The 14,608-nt window shown below is 47.0% G+C and overlaps 1 protein-coding gene across 2 annotated transcripts in view; it reads left to right on the forward strand.

Annotated features, from left to right (window-relative positions):
* Positions 1-14,608, forward strand: part of zgc:171482 (zinc finger protein) — a 496,237-nt gene that overhangs the window by 165,831 nt on the left and 315,798 nt on the right. For both annotated transcript variants that reach the window (XM_068053130.1, XM_068053131.1), the window contains one exon: positions 9,512-9,736. In XM_068053130.1, the coding sequence (XP_067909231.1) occupies positions 9,512-9,736 (225 nt within the window). The remainder of the gene's footprint in view (positions 1-9,511; positions 9,737-14,608) is intronic.

Below are 14,608 nucleotides of genomic sequence, written 5' to 3' on the forward strand. Positions count from 1 at the left end.
GCTCTGAGCAGAATAGCCACACTGCAAGAGTGCTTCCAGCATCCAAAAGTCCACATCTCTGAAAATAGGATTTATTTTCATTTTCCCCCTTTGAAAGGGACTTGTATTTATATAAGGGGCGCTTCACAATTTCAGGACATCTCAGATCACTTTCCAGCCAATGAAGTGTCAGTGTTGTTGTGGCAGCCAATTTGCACATAGTAGGATCCCACAAACTACAATGTCTTTTAGTGACTCAGGGAATAAATATTGACAGGGATACTGAGCAGAGCTCCCACCCACTTTACTGAAACAGCAACTCTGGCACTTTTATATCCTTCTGAGAGGTCAGACATGGCCTCAGTTCAACATCATATTTGAAAGACAGCATCGCCACCAGTGCAGCACTCCCTCAGTGGACTTGAACCCACAGCCTCCTGATCTCTAGGTAAGTGTGCAACCCACTGAGCCACAGCTAATGGCTTCAGTTAACTTCCCACAGTCTAAGGAAGATGCTAAGTCATTGTCTCAGTATGGCTCCACTCTTCATTACCTCACCTAAATGATCAATCTGCATGGAGGAAGCCCTTACCACTTGTGTCAACAACTCATTCAAGCACACCGTTTCCCTGTTGACCTCAACGTACACCGGACAGTGATCAGGAGTTGGAGATTTATTTTCTCTCTATTTCAGGGGCACTGATGTAAGTTACTGCGCTCAGACTCTCAGTCTTCCTGACAGTAGCTAACTCATCAAAGGCTGGGCTATTGGACCCCCTGTCTGTGTGGCTCAGTCTCCTAACGGCATTCTATTTATCGACCAAACCCCCATTGGAGGAAGCGTCCCGATTTCATTTGTTAATGGGAGCACCAAATGGGAAAGCTCAACACATAAAGAACACCTGATGCGTGCAGCAGAAGCCAAAGGCAAGGAAAATCGGGTGGGGTTTATAATGGGCTGAACTGTTACCACTAGCTTCATACTCCCACCACCACAGTTGAATAACGACCGCTGCATATTGAAAATGCAATTGTACGAGTCTTGGGCAATTCTGCTTTCATAGATGGCTGTTCTACCAAGCTCCCGCCCATTGTTGCCCTGTGGCCCTGCCTGGTTCAAGATTCATGTCTAGTCAAAGGTTTGTATCAGATCATTGTCGTTCCAGCATCAATTACTAGCAGCACTGCTGAGCGACAAGTACACGGATGGAGAAGCGTTCAGAGTCCAAGGGCTGAATTTTCCTGGCACTGGGGTAGCAGCTGGGAGGCAGACAGGGAAAATAGCAGGAAATTTCCTGGGGACAGGCTGTCATATGGATTAACTACCCGCTCAATGGAGGCAAACAACCAATTAAGATCATTAAGGCCTCATTTAGGGGCATCAGGCTCACCAGCATCTTACCGACAGCGGAGTGGCCCCCCCCCTGCCGAATGCAGCAGCTTTATGGGTGCGGCCTCCCTCAGGCAGTCCGGAGGTGGGGAAGGGACACCACCAAAGAGGGGGCGGCCGGCGGCAAAGGCCACACACACGGCCCAAACACTGCCACTGAAGGGGTTTCCCCTTCTGATCGGAGGGGCCTGCCGCCTTCCCCCCCCCCCCCCCCCCCCCACCTTTAATTATTATTTAATTTTTCGTCTCCAAGGACGCCTCTATTTTGAGGCATCCCATGTTCTCCAAGCTACCTCCTCAGTGCTGACCTCTCCCTCTTCGAGATGCCGAAGCCTGCGGGAAAATTCAGCCACGAATGTGAATATTCAGTTGTCGAGAATTGTGAGGGGAAAGGAGGCGACAAGCTGAAACATGGGAAGTGCTTTGGAAATTAAGCAGCAGTTCATAACTGTTGGACATTTCACTTTAGAATGGACATAGGTTCTCACACGACAACAGTCCATGGTAATCATAAAACATTACTGCACAGAAGGAGGCCTTTTGACCCTTCATTCCTGTGCCAGCCGATGGAAAGAGTTATCCAATTACTCCCACTCCCTTCCCCCCAACTCTTCCCCATAGCCCTTTTCAAATATATATCCAATTCCCCTTTTGAAAGTTACTATTGAATTTGCTTCCACCGCCCCTTCAGGCAGCGCGTTCCAGATCACAACAACTCAGTGTGTAAAAAATTCCCCTCAGCTCGCCTCTGGTTCTTTTGCCAATCTCCATTAATCTGCATCCTCAAGTCACCAATCCTCCTGCCAGTGGAAATAATTTCTTGTTAGTCACTTCATCAAAACCCCTCATAATTTTGAACATCTTTAATAAATCTCCCCTTAATCACCGCTTTAGGGAGAACAACCCAGCTTCTCGAGTCTCTCCACATAACTAAAGTCCATCATTCCTGGTACCATTTCCAGTAAATTTCCTCTGATTCCTCTTCATGTCCCAGCATATAGCACATTCGGAAATCATTTTGGTTGACCTTACAATGGAATGTTGCAGGGACATGAGCACATCATCCAGGCTGACCCTCCCAGTGGACTACTGAGCGAGTGCTACACTGTCAGATTTGCCCTCTTACAGATGAGACATTAAACCATATTTATCCCCCAACCAACACCACCAAAACCAGATTATCTGGTCATTATCACATTGCTGTTTTTGGGAACTTGCTGTGTTTTTTGCTTCTTTCATGGGATGTGGGCGTCGCTGGCCAGGCCAGCATTTGTCGCCCATCTTTAATTGCCCTTTGAGAAAGTGGTGGTGAACTGCCTTCTTGAACCGCTGCAGTCCATGTAAGTTAGGAACGCCCAGAGTTAGGAAGGGAGTTCCAGGATTTTGACCCAGCAACGGTGAAGGAACAGCGATATAGTCCCAAGTCAGGATGGTGTGTGGCTTGGAGGGGAACTTGCAGGTGGCAGTGTTCCCATGAATCTGCTGCCCTTGTCCTTCTCGTTGGTAGAGGTCTCATGTTTGGAAAGTGCTGTCGAAGGAGTCTTGGTGAGTTGCTGCAGTGAATCTTGCATATGGTACATACTGCTGCCACTGTGCGTCGGTGGTAGAGGGAGTGAATATTTAAGTAGATGGATGGGGTTCAAATAAGCGGACTGCTTTGTCTTGGATGGTGTTGAGCTTCTTGAGTGTTGTTGGAGCCTGTTACGACCAGGCGAGAAGGGGTCTGGGGGTTCCCTCTCAGCCTTTGCCTGGTTGAACTGTAACAGGGTTTAATTTGAAAACACTATGTTTTTAGCTCCCCCTCAGTGAATCCTTGTTCACTGCTCCAATTGTAAGGCAAAGTAATCAGACAGGTTTCCTTAGATTTAAACCAGAAGGGTAGAAGTTTATTAATCTTAAACACTAATCCGGTTAACGACTATGAATATGCGATGCGACCACGCTAGCATGCATACACGATAAACACGCACGCAGATAGAGACAGAAAAAGTAGAAGGAATAAAGAGGAAAAGTTTGAGGCAATATCTGGTAGTTACAGTCCTTTAAGTTCAATGTGGAGTCTTTGGTTGCCGGTAAGTCTTACAATTCGTTGGGGCCCAGTTCACGCTTCAACTTGTTCCGATGTAGGAGTCTTTTCTGTCTTGAGGTTTATGTGTCTTCCGTGGGTCCGGTGCCTTGGGAGGAAGCAGGAGAGAGAGACAGCCAGGCAAGAGACTTGCTTGTTCCAGCTTCAGTTGCACACTGCCTTCTGAATTCAAACTGTCCGGTGGCTACTTTTAAAAACCTGGACCAGCCAGTTAGTCATGTGACCAGCTGGTTTAACCAGTCCTGTCTCTATGGATTGTATCATATTAGCAGGGCCTGGAATGCACTTCCATACACCTTCAATGTCTGGTGATCAAAATCCATTTGGGTTAATTGGAGCAGGGAATAGTCCGTTCTCTCCACAAGCATCATCTCTTAGGATGCAAATGTCCTTCCAACCCAGTATCTGGTGATCTTCAAACAAGTCATTTCTTCACTCCAGCAACAGTTAAAAATCAATGTTCATATGACAAAATTAATATGCCTCATTCTTGGCAGGTGGGGGTCTGCATAACAGAGCCAAACTCAGCCAGTCAAGCGGAGAGTATTCCATCACACTGCTGACCTGTGCCTTGTAGATGGTGGACAGGCTTTGGGGAGTCAGGAGGTGAGTTACTCGCCTCAGAATTCCCAACCTCTGACCTGTTCTTGTAGCCACAATATTTATATGGCTGGTCCTGTTCCATTTCTGGTCAATGGTAACCCCAGGATGTTGATAGTGGGGAATTCTGCGATCGTAATGGCATTGAATGTCAAGGGAAGATATTTAGATTCTCTCTTGTTGGAGATTGTCATTGCCTGGCACTTGTGTGGCACGAATGTTACTTGCCGAAGCCTGAATATTGTCGAGGTCTTGCTGCATATGGACACGGACTGCTTCAGTATCTGAGGAGTTGCGAATGGTGCTGAACATTGTGCAATCTTCAACGAACATCCCCCTTTCTGACCTTATGATGGAGGGAAGGTCATTGATGAAGCAGCTAAAGATGGTTGGGCCTAGGACACTACCCTGAGGAACTCCTGCAGTGATGTCCTAGAGCTTAAATGTTTGGCCTCCAGCAACCAGAGTCATCTTCCTTTGTGCTAGGTATGACTCCAACCAGTGGAGAGTTTTTCCCCCGATTCCCATTGACTTCAACTTTTCCGGGGCTCCTTGTTGCCACACTCGGTCAGATGCTGCCTTGAGATCAAGGGCAGTCACTCTCACCTCACCTCGTTAGTTCAGCATTTTTGTCCATGTTTGGACCAAGGCTGTAATAAGGTCTGGAGCCGAGTCCCTGGCGGAACCCAAACTCAGGGCCAGTGAGCGGCTTATTGCTAAGCAAGTGTTGCTTGATAGCACTGTCAACGCCACTTTCCATCACTTTGCTGATGATTGGGAGGAGACTGATTGGGCAGTAATTGCGCCGGATTGGATTTATTCTGCATTATGTGGACAGGACATACCTGGGCAATTTTCCACTTTGTCAGGTAAATGCCAGTGTTGTTGCTATACTGGAACAACTTGGCCATGGGTGCAGCGAGTTCTGGAACACATGTCGAAAGTACCACAGCTGGGATGTTGTGTAAATTGGCTGCCGCGTTTCCTACATTACAACGGCAACTACACTTCGTTTTAGGACATCGTGAGGTGGTGAGGGACGCGATATAAATGCGAGTCTTTCTTTTCTCCATTCTTTGAATAGTCTTTAGTCGACTGAAAGAGCTGCCCTGCAGTGAGATATCGTGCTTGATATTTCTGGAAGTGGGCTGATAGTGGTGAATGATCCATACATCAGATGCATTTGCAGCATTAACCCCTCCACTGTCTCTAGAAATTAATAAAGGGCCATCTGGAATTCCTAATCGATTGCATATCTCCTCAGACAGAACAGCGACAGGATTGGAGGGCCATGTGTAATTCGTGCAGTGACATGTCCTTACTAGCAACCGATTGACAAGTAGCGCAGTCAGCCATTTCCTCCGATCAATCTTTCATTCGAACAGAGCTGGGATGCTTAGTTATGACTCAGTGCTGGTCACATAAATCATGTTATTAGTAAAATAAAAGGGAAAAATCCTTACTCTTAAAAAATTCATTATTGAATTTTCCTTTGCCCAAATAGATAGCGTCATTAAGACTCTTTTCCAACCATAGCAGTTGTGAAATCTTGAATCTTGCAATCAGGGTATCTCTTTAAAGGGAATGTCCCATCTTCAGACCTGCTGTTTCCTTAAAGAGGAGGGATATTTAGCCAAATTGTTCTTTCATTGGGGGTGAAATTCCATGGGTGAAATACAACAGCAACCAACTTGCATTTATCTTCTTCTTTGGCCTCCTTGTCTCGAGAGACAATGGGTAAACGCCTGGAGGTGGTCAGTGGTTTGTGAAGCCTGGAGGCGGTCTCGAAAGGCTGTAGAAGAAGGTTCCTTAACAAAGAAGGCCCAGAGCTGTTAGGCCCATCAGTGCGGAAAAACGAAACCTCTACAAAAGACTGACTTTGGCCACGGCTGTGGCCTTTTCAGCATGGCGGCCCCAACAAAGGGCCAGGGAGAGCAACCGGCGATGGTACTCTGACCTCCCACCGGGAGGCTGCCTCCAAATTGTTGCCAACCTCTGGACTCAGTGAAGGGCCCATGCAGCACTGGGAAAGTTCCATTGGTTTGGCAAAATGACCCTTAAGTGGGACCTTAATTGCCTTGTTTGACTGCCCACCTCTGTGGTGCGGGTTCCCAATTCCCATGGTAGCCTGACCCTGGGAAACTCGCCCGGAGCAGGGACAGCATCGGGGAGCCATCCTGATGGGTATTCCTGCTACTGCCCTGGGCCCCCCAAGCTCTCAAAACCATCTCCAAGGGGCCAGAAAGTTTCCAGCCATTGTATTTAGAGTTTCTTCCGCACTAATTCCATCTCCACTGGTAATATGAATAAGAAATATACTTCACTCAGGAAAGCTGCATTCACAATGTCATTCCATCATTTTCATTCAGTTTCCTTGGCTATATTCAAGTCTGCTTTGTACATGAAGAAAAATCGCTCTATCCCTCTTTATTTAACCTCAGTAGATCTTTCTGAATTTTATCTCCTGTTTTCCTGGTGGTTTTGTTTGCGTGCAATACCAGCCCGAGTTCCCATGGGGAGCCCCCCCCCCCCCCATTCTCCCACCATGACACTGGAGGGAGATCAGCAAAAACACCCAAAGAACGTGAATGGCTGAAAATGGCCATTAATGTGTCCCTATGAGGAATCCGCTGGTCTGTTGGGATAAACAGGAGATAAATAACAACTTGCATTTATATAGCACCTTTAATGGATGGAATTTTATGGTGGATGGATGGGAGCCGCACTCCGATGTAAAAGTCAGTGGTGAACCTGCTTCCGCCTAGCCCGGGGATCTGTCCCGTATTTTACAAATCCCTGGGCTTTAATTGTCCCGAGGCCCGGAATTCCACCCGCTTGAGGGAAGCGGTCCCACCTCAGTGAGCTGCTGGCCAATCAGCGGGCTGGCAGCTCTTAGTCCCAGCAGCGTCACTGGGAATGGTGGCCACTGCTGGGACTGCAGCCCAGCCAATGTCATGGATCGAGGAGGGAAGGTAAGCAGGGACATGCCTCACCAGTGAGTTCAGTCCTTCCTTGGTGAGGCTGGAGTGGTCGTTTGGGGGGGTGGAGGGTGTCTTGGGTCCCGGGGGTGGGTTGGGAGGTGGGGCCGGCCCTCAATCGGGCACCCTGTGCCTGACTGCCTTGCCACCTCCCCCCCCCCCCCCCACCCCCAAACAGGGCGCAGAAGGGCTGGCAGCTATCGTTGGGCGGCCTTTCACATCTCCAGCACACCCACTTGCCATGGGTAAAATACCCGTGGAGGCGGGCAAGGGCCCTTAAGTGGCCACTAAATGGCTACTTAAGGGTCTTGATTGGCCTCGGGCGGGCAGGCCGTTTCCCAGACCCCGCCCAACGCCATAAAGTTGTCCGGAGGTGGAAGTGGGGCGGGTAGGCCTCCCAGAGCCTGCTGCTCAATTTTACGCCACCCCCACGCCACCATCCGACCCACTGGGGCAGCGTAAAATTCCGACCAATGTGTTAAAAACATCCTCAGGCACTTCACAAGAGCTTGATCAGACAAAATTTGACACCAAGCCACATAAGGGGATTGGGGCAGGTGACCAAAAGCTCAGTCAAAGGTTGGTTTTAAGGAGGATCTTAAGGGAGGAAAGAGAGTTGGAGAGGTTTAGGGAGGGAATTCCAGAGCTTAGGGCCCAGGCAGCTGAAGGCACAGCCGCCAATGGTGGAGCGAGGTGCAAGAGGCCAGAATTGGAGAAACGCAGCGATCTCATCAGGTTGCAGAAGAGACCTTTGCAGAATCTCCAGGCCTTGCTATTCGTTTCACGCAGTCCCCCTTGTTATTTGTAAATGTCGCTAACAATAACAGCTTCAAGACTCACCTTGGATTTGTCAGTCAAGAAAGTACCATTTATAATCTCTCTTTACTTTTTATTGAGGCAACTCATTGTCTAATTTACAATATCTTTCTGTATCCTGTGACCTTCACTTTATCTATAATGTTCATGTGAGGGACCTGACCGAATGCTTTTTAAAAGTCAAGATAGTCTATCCATCACATTACCTTTGATAAATCCTTATAGGTTTGGTAGTTTCTTGTACTTGTGTTAAATATGCTTCAGCTGTTTTTCTTATAATAAACTCCAATATTTTTCATCTCTAATTTTCAATTCAATTCCTTTCTGGTTCTTTAACAAAAAAGGTCAGAAAATGTTATTGCAGTCTCATTGAATCATAGAATGATGCAGCAGGGAAGGAGGCCATTTAGCCCATCGTGCCCATGCTAGCTCTTTGTAGGGGCTTTCCAATTAGTGCTACTCCTCAACACTTTCCGCATAGCCCTGTGAGTTGTCCATCTTCTCCCCGTACCCCTATGTTCAGTCAGCTGTGAACACTTGCAAATTCCCATGGGACCGCTTTCCTCGAGTATTCCTGCATGTGTCGTGTTCTTGATTTCTTAATGAGTGCTAGATGCATTCCCTGGTAAAGCAGGGCAGTGGTCCCCACCAAATCCCCTTATATATTATAGACAAGGCCACTGGTTAATTTATTTGTCATTGATGAAACAAATTGGCGGGAACAAACCCTGGGAGCTGCTCCTGCCGGAAGCTCAGCAGAACACCACATCTGCGTGGGCGAGCGGGATTTCTGTCACACTCCTGGAGCAGTGACACTGGAGGAATGGGATGGAGGAATTTCCTGACTGTTGAGTTGTGGAACATGATCCTCAGAACACCAGTGCTGGAGGGTGCAGAAATTCATCTCGGGTGGCAGTGCAGAACAAGGCAGCATCATGTTGGATCACCTGTTACACATCCCACCTGAGATTCAGCTCCATTGACTTGGGATGGGATGTGTGGCAAAGGCCCGATGTGATAGTGCTCATTGCATGCTGCTGTCCAGTTTCCCAGTTCCCATGTTAACTTTAAACGGCATGAGAGAGCGCGATTCCTAATCCCTTCCCGCTTTATTTTCTAGATGAACTGAGGGAGTGCTGCACTATCAGAGGTGCCATCTTTCAGATGAAGCATTAAACTGAGGCCTTGTCTGCCCTCTCAGGTGGATTTAAATGATCCCATGGTGCTATTTCAAAGAAGAGCTGGGGAGTTCTCTTTGGTTTCCCGGCCAACATTTATCCCTCAATCAACATGACTAAAAACAGATTATCTGGTTAACTGATTATCTCATTGCTGTTTGTGGGAGCTTGCTGTGCACAAATTGGCTGCTGCATTTCCTACATTACAACAGTGACTACATTTCAAAAAGTACTTCACTGGCTGGGAAAAGCCTTGGGGTCATCCCTGAGGTGGTGAAAGGCACTATATAAATTCAGGTTCTTTGCACTTGAGAGCAAAGGGAATAGAAAGATTTGCTCAAAGGCTGAGATGAGGTAGATAGAATGGGAGGAGACTCGTGTGATCTTGTTGGGCCAATTGGTTATTTTCTGTGCTGTTTGTTCTGTGTGGTTCTTTCGTTCATAGATATGATTTTTACCCTGTAATTATTATTTTATATCCCAGAGTCTCCTCCTGATGTGCTGCAACCTGCAGCTCCCATCTTCTCAGGACTGGGTCCCATCACAGACAACGATGACTCGGGCAAGTTCTGCCAGCTTTGCAGTGCCTGGTTCAACAACCCAATGATGGCCCAACAGCACTACGAGGGCAAGAAGCACAAGAAGAACGCAGCCAGAGCCAAGCTCTTGGAACAGTTAGGCGAGACGCTGGATTCAGAAGCCCTCAGAGGTACGTGTGGCATATTTCTTTTGGCATGTTTCCCAGATTCTCTGAAGCATCTTCAATATTTCACAAGGCAATACTTGACTTTCTCTCTCTCACTTCGTCAAATATTTATTCATGTGCTGTTTGATCTCACTCCATCAGTTTCCTTCCTTTAAGTAGTGCTTCTGCTCCAAGTTCAAAACCAAGCAAGGTTGCACTTTCTAGGTTTGCTATCTAAATAATTGTCAGCACTTGGTGCTGACCATCAATGGTTAAAGTCTCCTGATAAATTGCTGAATACTAACGGTGAGGAAATACTCTCCACCGCAGTCTCGGTGTCCAAAGATAAGGGTCTTGGCTGCAAATTTCAATGGGCACTATCCTGTGGTTGTGATGCTAGTCTGTAAATGTCCGGGAGGTTCCTAGGTTCAGTTTCTAAATCTGAGTTGGTTCATATGGAGGCACTTTGATTGGCCTCAGTGCCCTTGGATTAAGGAAAGGTGAAGAAGAAATAATAACTGACCTTTGTGCTCTTGGTCACCATCCAATGGCCTTGGCTGGAGAGTGCATGAGTCTGGACATTAAGCAAGGATCTCGCTTGACTGTGAGACTCGCTACAGTCAAACAGCCTGCCGGCACTCACTGTGTAGACTCACGCTTGAAGAATGACCACTTGGGTGAGGTGAAACCATAGCCTGGAACAAGTACCAACCATCATGAGACGGGGTTTAGAATTGTTCCTGAAAGACAACCTTACATTGAAGATGCTATTTTATGGCTCATCCTTTAAAATAGTGAGAGGTGTAGGAAGGGCTGTTATGTTCCATATAGTTTGGTAGCCAATGAAGAGGTGTTCAACTTGTGGTTCTCGGGCCACATGCAGTGCCCAAGCCTTGGCAATCTATCCCTCAAAGCCCAATGTACCATTAACCTACTTCAGCTTATATTTCATGCTTGCTGGTTTTCCTAGAGGTTTGGAAAGGGCTGTTGTTGACATTTTTATCGAATGAGTAAATAAATCAGCAATTTGAGACATACGCAAATTCGGAGCACAGGTTGAAGAGGAGGCCATTCAGCCCTTGGGCCACCTCCGCCGTTCATTTAGACCATAAGAACATAAGAAATAGGAGCTGGAGTAGACCATTTGGTCCTTCGGGCATGCTCTGTCATTCAGCAGGTCATGGCTGATCTACCACCTCAGCCCCATCTTCCCACATTATCCCCATATCTCTTAATTCCCTTAGTACCCAAAAATCTATCGACTTCTGTCTTGAATATATTCAACAGCTGAGCAGCCACAGCTCTTGGGGGTAGAGAATTCCAAAGATTCACAACCTTTTGAGTGAAGAAATTGCTCCTCATCTCTTTCCTGAATGGTGGACTCCTTATCCTGAGACTATGACCCCATGTTCTAGATTCCTCAGCCGGGGAAGCATTTTTCCAGCATCTAACCAAGATCACGATTTATCTGAACCTCAACACCATCTAGTCACCTTTGACCCACAGCCCTCAATACCCTTAGCCACGAAAATCTATCAATCTCATTGGGACATGGTTTAAACTATATACAAGGGCTCTCTGAGGCTGACTGCTACCCACCTGTGAAGTGCAATAAGACACAATCTTAACATTAGTTTATTGATACCAATGAAGAATAAAAATGAATATTTATTGTGGAAAATTCAGGTCAGGGACCCACACAGGGTAAGTATTTCAGCTGTTATATGCCAGCCTTGTGCCCTCTGCCAGGTGTGGCTCTCTTGCCTCTGAGTCACAATGTTGTGGGTTGAAATCCCACTCCAGGGACTTGGGCACATAATCCAAGCGAACACTCCCAGCACTGCACTGAGGGAATGCTGTACTGTTAGAGCTGCTGTCTTTCAGGTGGGATGTTAAACCGAGACCCCGTCTGCCCTCTCAGATGGGCATAAAAGATCCCATGGCCACTATTTCAAAGAAGAGCATTGGGAGTTTCCAACTCTCAGCTAAGATCACTGAAAAAAACACATTATCAGGTCATTATCATGTTGTTTGTGGGAGCTTGCTGTGCGCAAATTGACTGCCACACTTCCTGCATTACCACTGTGACTACACTTGAAAAAGTACATCATTGGCTGTAAAGCACTTTGGGATGTCCTGAGGTTGTGAAAGACGCTATATAAATGCAAGTTCTTTCATCTTTTATTCTCCGAGTGGGTATCAGTTTGTTCAGATGTACTGCCGCTGTTTATAATGAGTCATAACAATGTGCGAGCAAGGACAGTCTGATTGGCTGTAAAACACTTTGGGATAGCTTGAGGTAGTCTAAGGTGCTATATAAATGCAAGTTATTTCTTTAACTGGACTTTAGCCAAGATATGCATCAAAGTACCATCAGTCCTGGCTCAGCTTCCCTCCTGTGCCGATAGATGGTGATGAACCAATTCCATTGCTTCATAACTGAGGCGCAGATCGCTGAGATTACTGCCATACCAATCTGGAACTGAGCCTTTAGAATAATACAACTGTATCATAATTACTACATTTGATTTATGTAAATAAATGTATACCCTCACTTCATGTTACCAAGTCAACCATTGCAGCAGTCAGGCCGAGAGCTCATTATATTGCATTTATTGTTTGTACACTTCACTCAGGTCCCAGCCATTGCGTTGTGACCGATTTATATTGAAGGGATTGGAGAAATAATTATTCCTAAATCGTGGGTTTGGTAAGGTAAATAAGGAATAACGCATACAGAGGTGTGAAGTACAGGCTGGAATCTAATCGAGGGCTTTGGGTCGTTTATATATTTTGTTATTCGATCATGGGATGTGGGCGTTGCTGGCTAGGCCAGCATTTATTGCCCATCCCTAATTGCCCTTGAGAAGGTGGTGGTGAACTGCCTTCTTGAACCGCTGCAGTCCATGAGGGGTAGGTACATCAGTAGTGCTGTTAGGAAGGGAGTTCCAGGATTTTGACCCAGTGACATTGAAGGAACAGTGATATAGTTCCAAGTCAGGATGGTGTGTGGCTTGGACGGGAACTTGCAGGTGGTGATGTTCCTAAGCATCGGCTGCCCTTGTCCTTCTAGGTGGTAGAGGTCGCGGGTTTGGAAGGTGCTGTCAAAGGAGCCTTGATGCTTTGCTGCAGTCCATCTTGGATGCACTTCTTCATGGGGATTCAGTCGTTGCTCATCAAAACAGAAACACTGTATTTTATTGAAGTACTGCCCTGCATCAAACGGTACTACATTGTAAGTAGAAATTCCTATGACTGGTTTGTCGGTAGGATTCTTTGCTGCCACTGTGCATCGGTGGTGGAGGGAGTGAATGTTTGTGGATGGTGTGCCAATCAAGCATGCTGCTTTGTCCTGGATGGTGATGAGGTTCTTGAATGTTGTTGGAGCTGCATCCATCCAGGCAAGTGGAGAGTATTCCATCACACTCCTGACTTGTGCCTTGTAGATGGTGGACAGGCTTTGGGGAGTCAGGAGATGAGTTACTCGCCGCAGGATTCCTAGCCTCTGACCTGCTCTTGCAGTCACAGTATTTATGTAGCTGCTCCAGTTCAGTTTCTGGTCAATGGTACCCTCCAGGATGTTGATAATGGGAGATTCAGCGATTGTAATGCCATTGAATGTCAAGGGGAGATGGTCATTGCCTGGCACAAATGTTACTTGCCACTTATCAGCCCAAGCCTGGATATTGTCCAGGTCTTGCTGCATTTCTACATGGACTGCTTCAGTATCTGAGGATCGCGAATGGTGCTGAACATTGTGCAATCATCAGTGAACATCCCCACTTCTGACCTTATGATTGAAGGAAGGTCATTGATGAAGCAGTCGAAGATGGTTGGGCCTAGGACACTGCCCTGAGGAACTCCTGCAGTTGAGATGATTGACCTCCAACTACCACAACCTTTGCGCTAGGTATCACTCCAACCGGCGGAGACCTTTCCCCCTCATTCCAGTTTTGCTAGGGATCGTTGATGCCATACTCGGTCAAATGGTGCTTTGATGTCAAGGGAAGTCACTCTCACCTCTCCTCTTGAGTTCAGCTCTTTTGTCCATGTTCGAACTAAGGTTGTAATGATGGCTGGAGCTGAGTGGCCCTGGCAAAACCCAAACTGAGCAGATTATTGCTAAGCAAGTACCGCTTGATAGCACTGTCGATGACACCGTCCATCACTTTACTGATGATTGAAAGTAGACTGATGGGGCGGTAATTGCCCTGCTTTTTGTGTACAGGGCATACCTGAGCAATTTTCCACATTGCCAGGTAGATGCTGTACTAGAACAGCTTGGCTAGGAGGCGCAGCATGTTCTGGAGCACAGGTCTTCAGTACTAATGCTGGAATGTTGTCAGGGCCCATTGCAGTAGACAGTGCCTTCAGTCGTTTCTTGATATCATGCAGAGTGAATCAAATTGGCTGAAGACTGGCATCCTTGATGCTGGGGATGTCAGGAGGATGCTGAGATGGATCATCAACTCGGCATTTCTGGCTGAAGATTATTGCAAATGCTTCAGCTTTATCTTTTGCACTGATGTGCTGGTCTCCCCCATCATTGAGGATGGGGATATTTATGGAGCCACCTCTTCCAGTTGGTTGTTACATGTCCGCCACCATTCACGACTGGATGTGGCAGTACTGCAGAGCTTAGATCTGATCCATTGGTTATGGGATTGTTTAGCTCTGTCTATCGCATGCTGCTTCCTGTGTTTGGCACACATGTAGTCCTGTGTTGTCGCTTCACACCTCATTTTGAGTTATGCACTTCTGCACTTTTCACTGAACCATGATTTGTCCCCCAGCTTGTTGGTAATGGTCGAGAGGGGGATAGGCCAGGCCATGAGGTTACAGATTGCAGTTGAGTACAATTCTGCTGTTGCTGGCCCACAGTGCCTCATGGATGCC

The sequence above is a fragment of the Heterodontus francisci genome, chromosome 20 (assembly GCF_036365525.1).
Source record: "Heterodontus francisci isolate sHetFra1 chromosome 20, sHetFra1.hap1, whole genome shotgun sequence".
NCBI lineage: Eukaryota > Metazoa > Chordata > Chondrichthyes > Heterodontiformes > Heterodontidae > Heterodontus > Heterodontus francisci.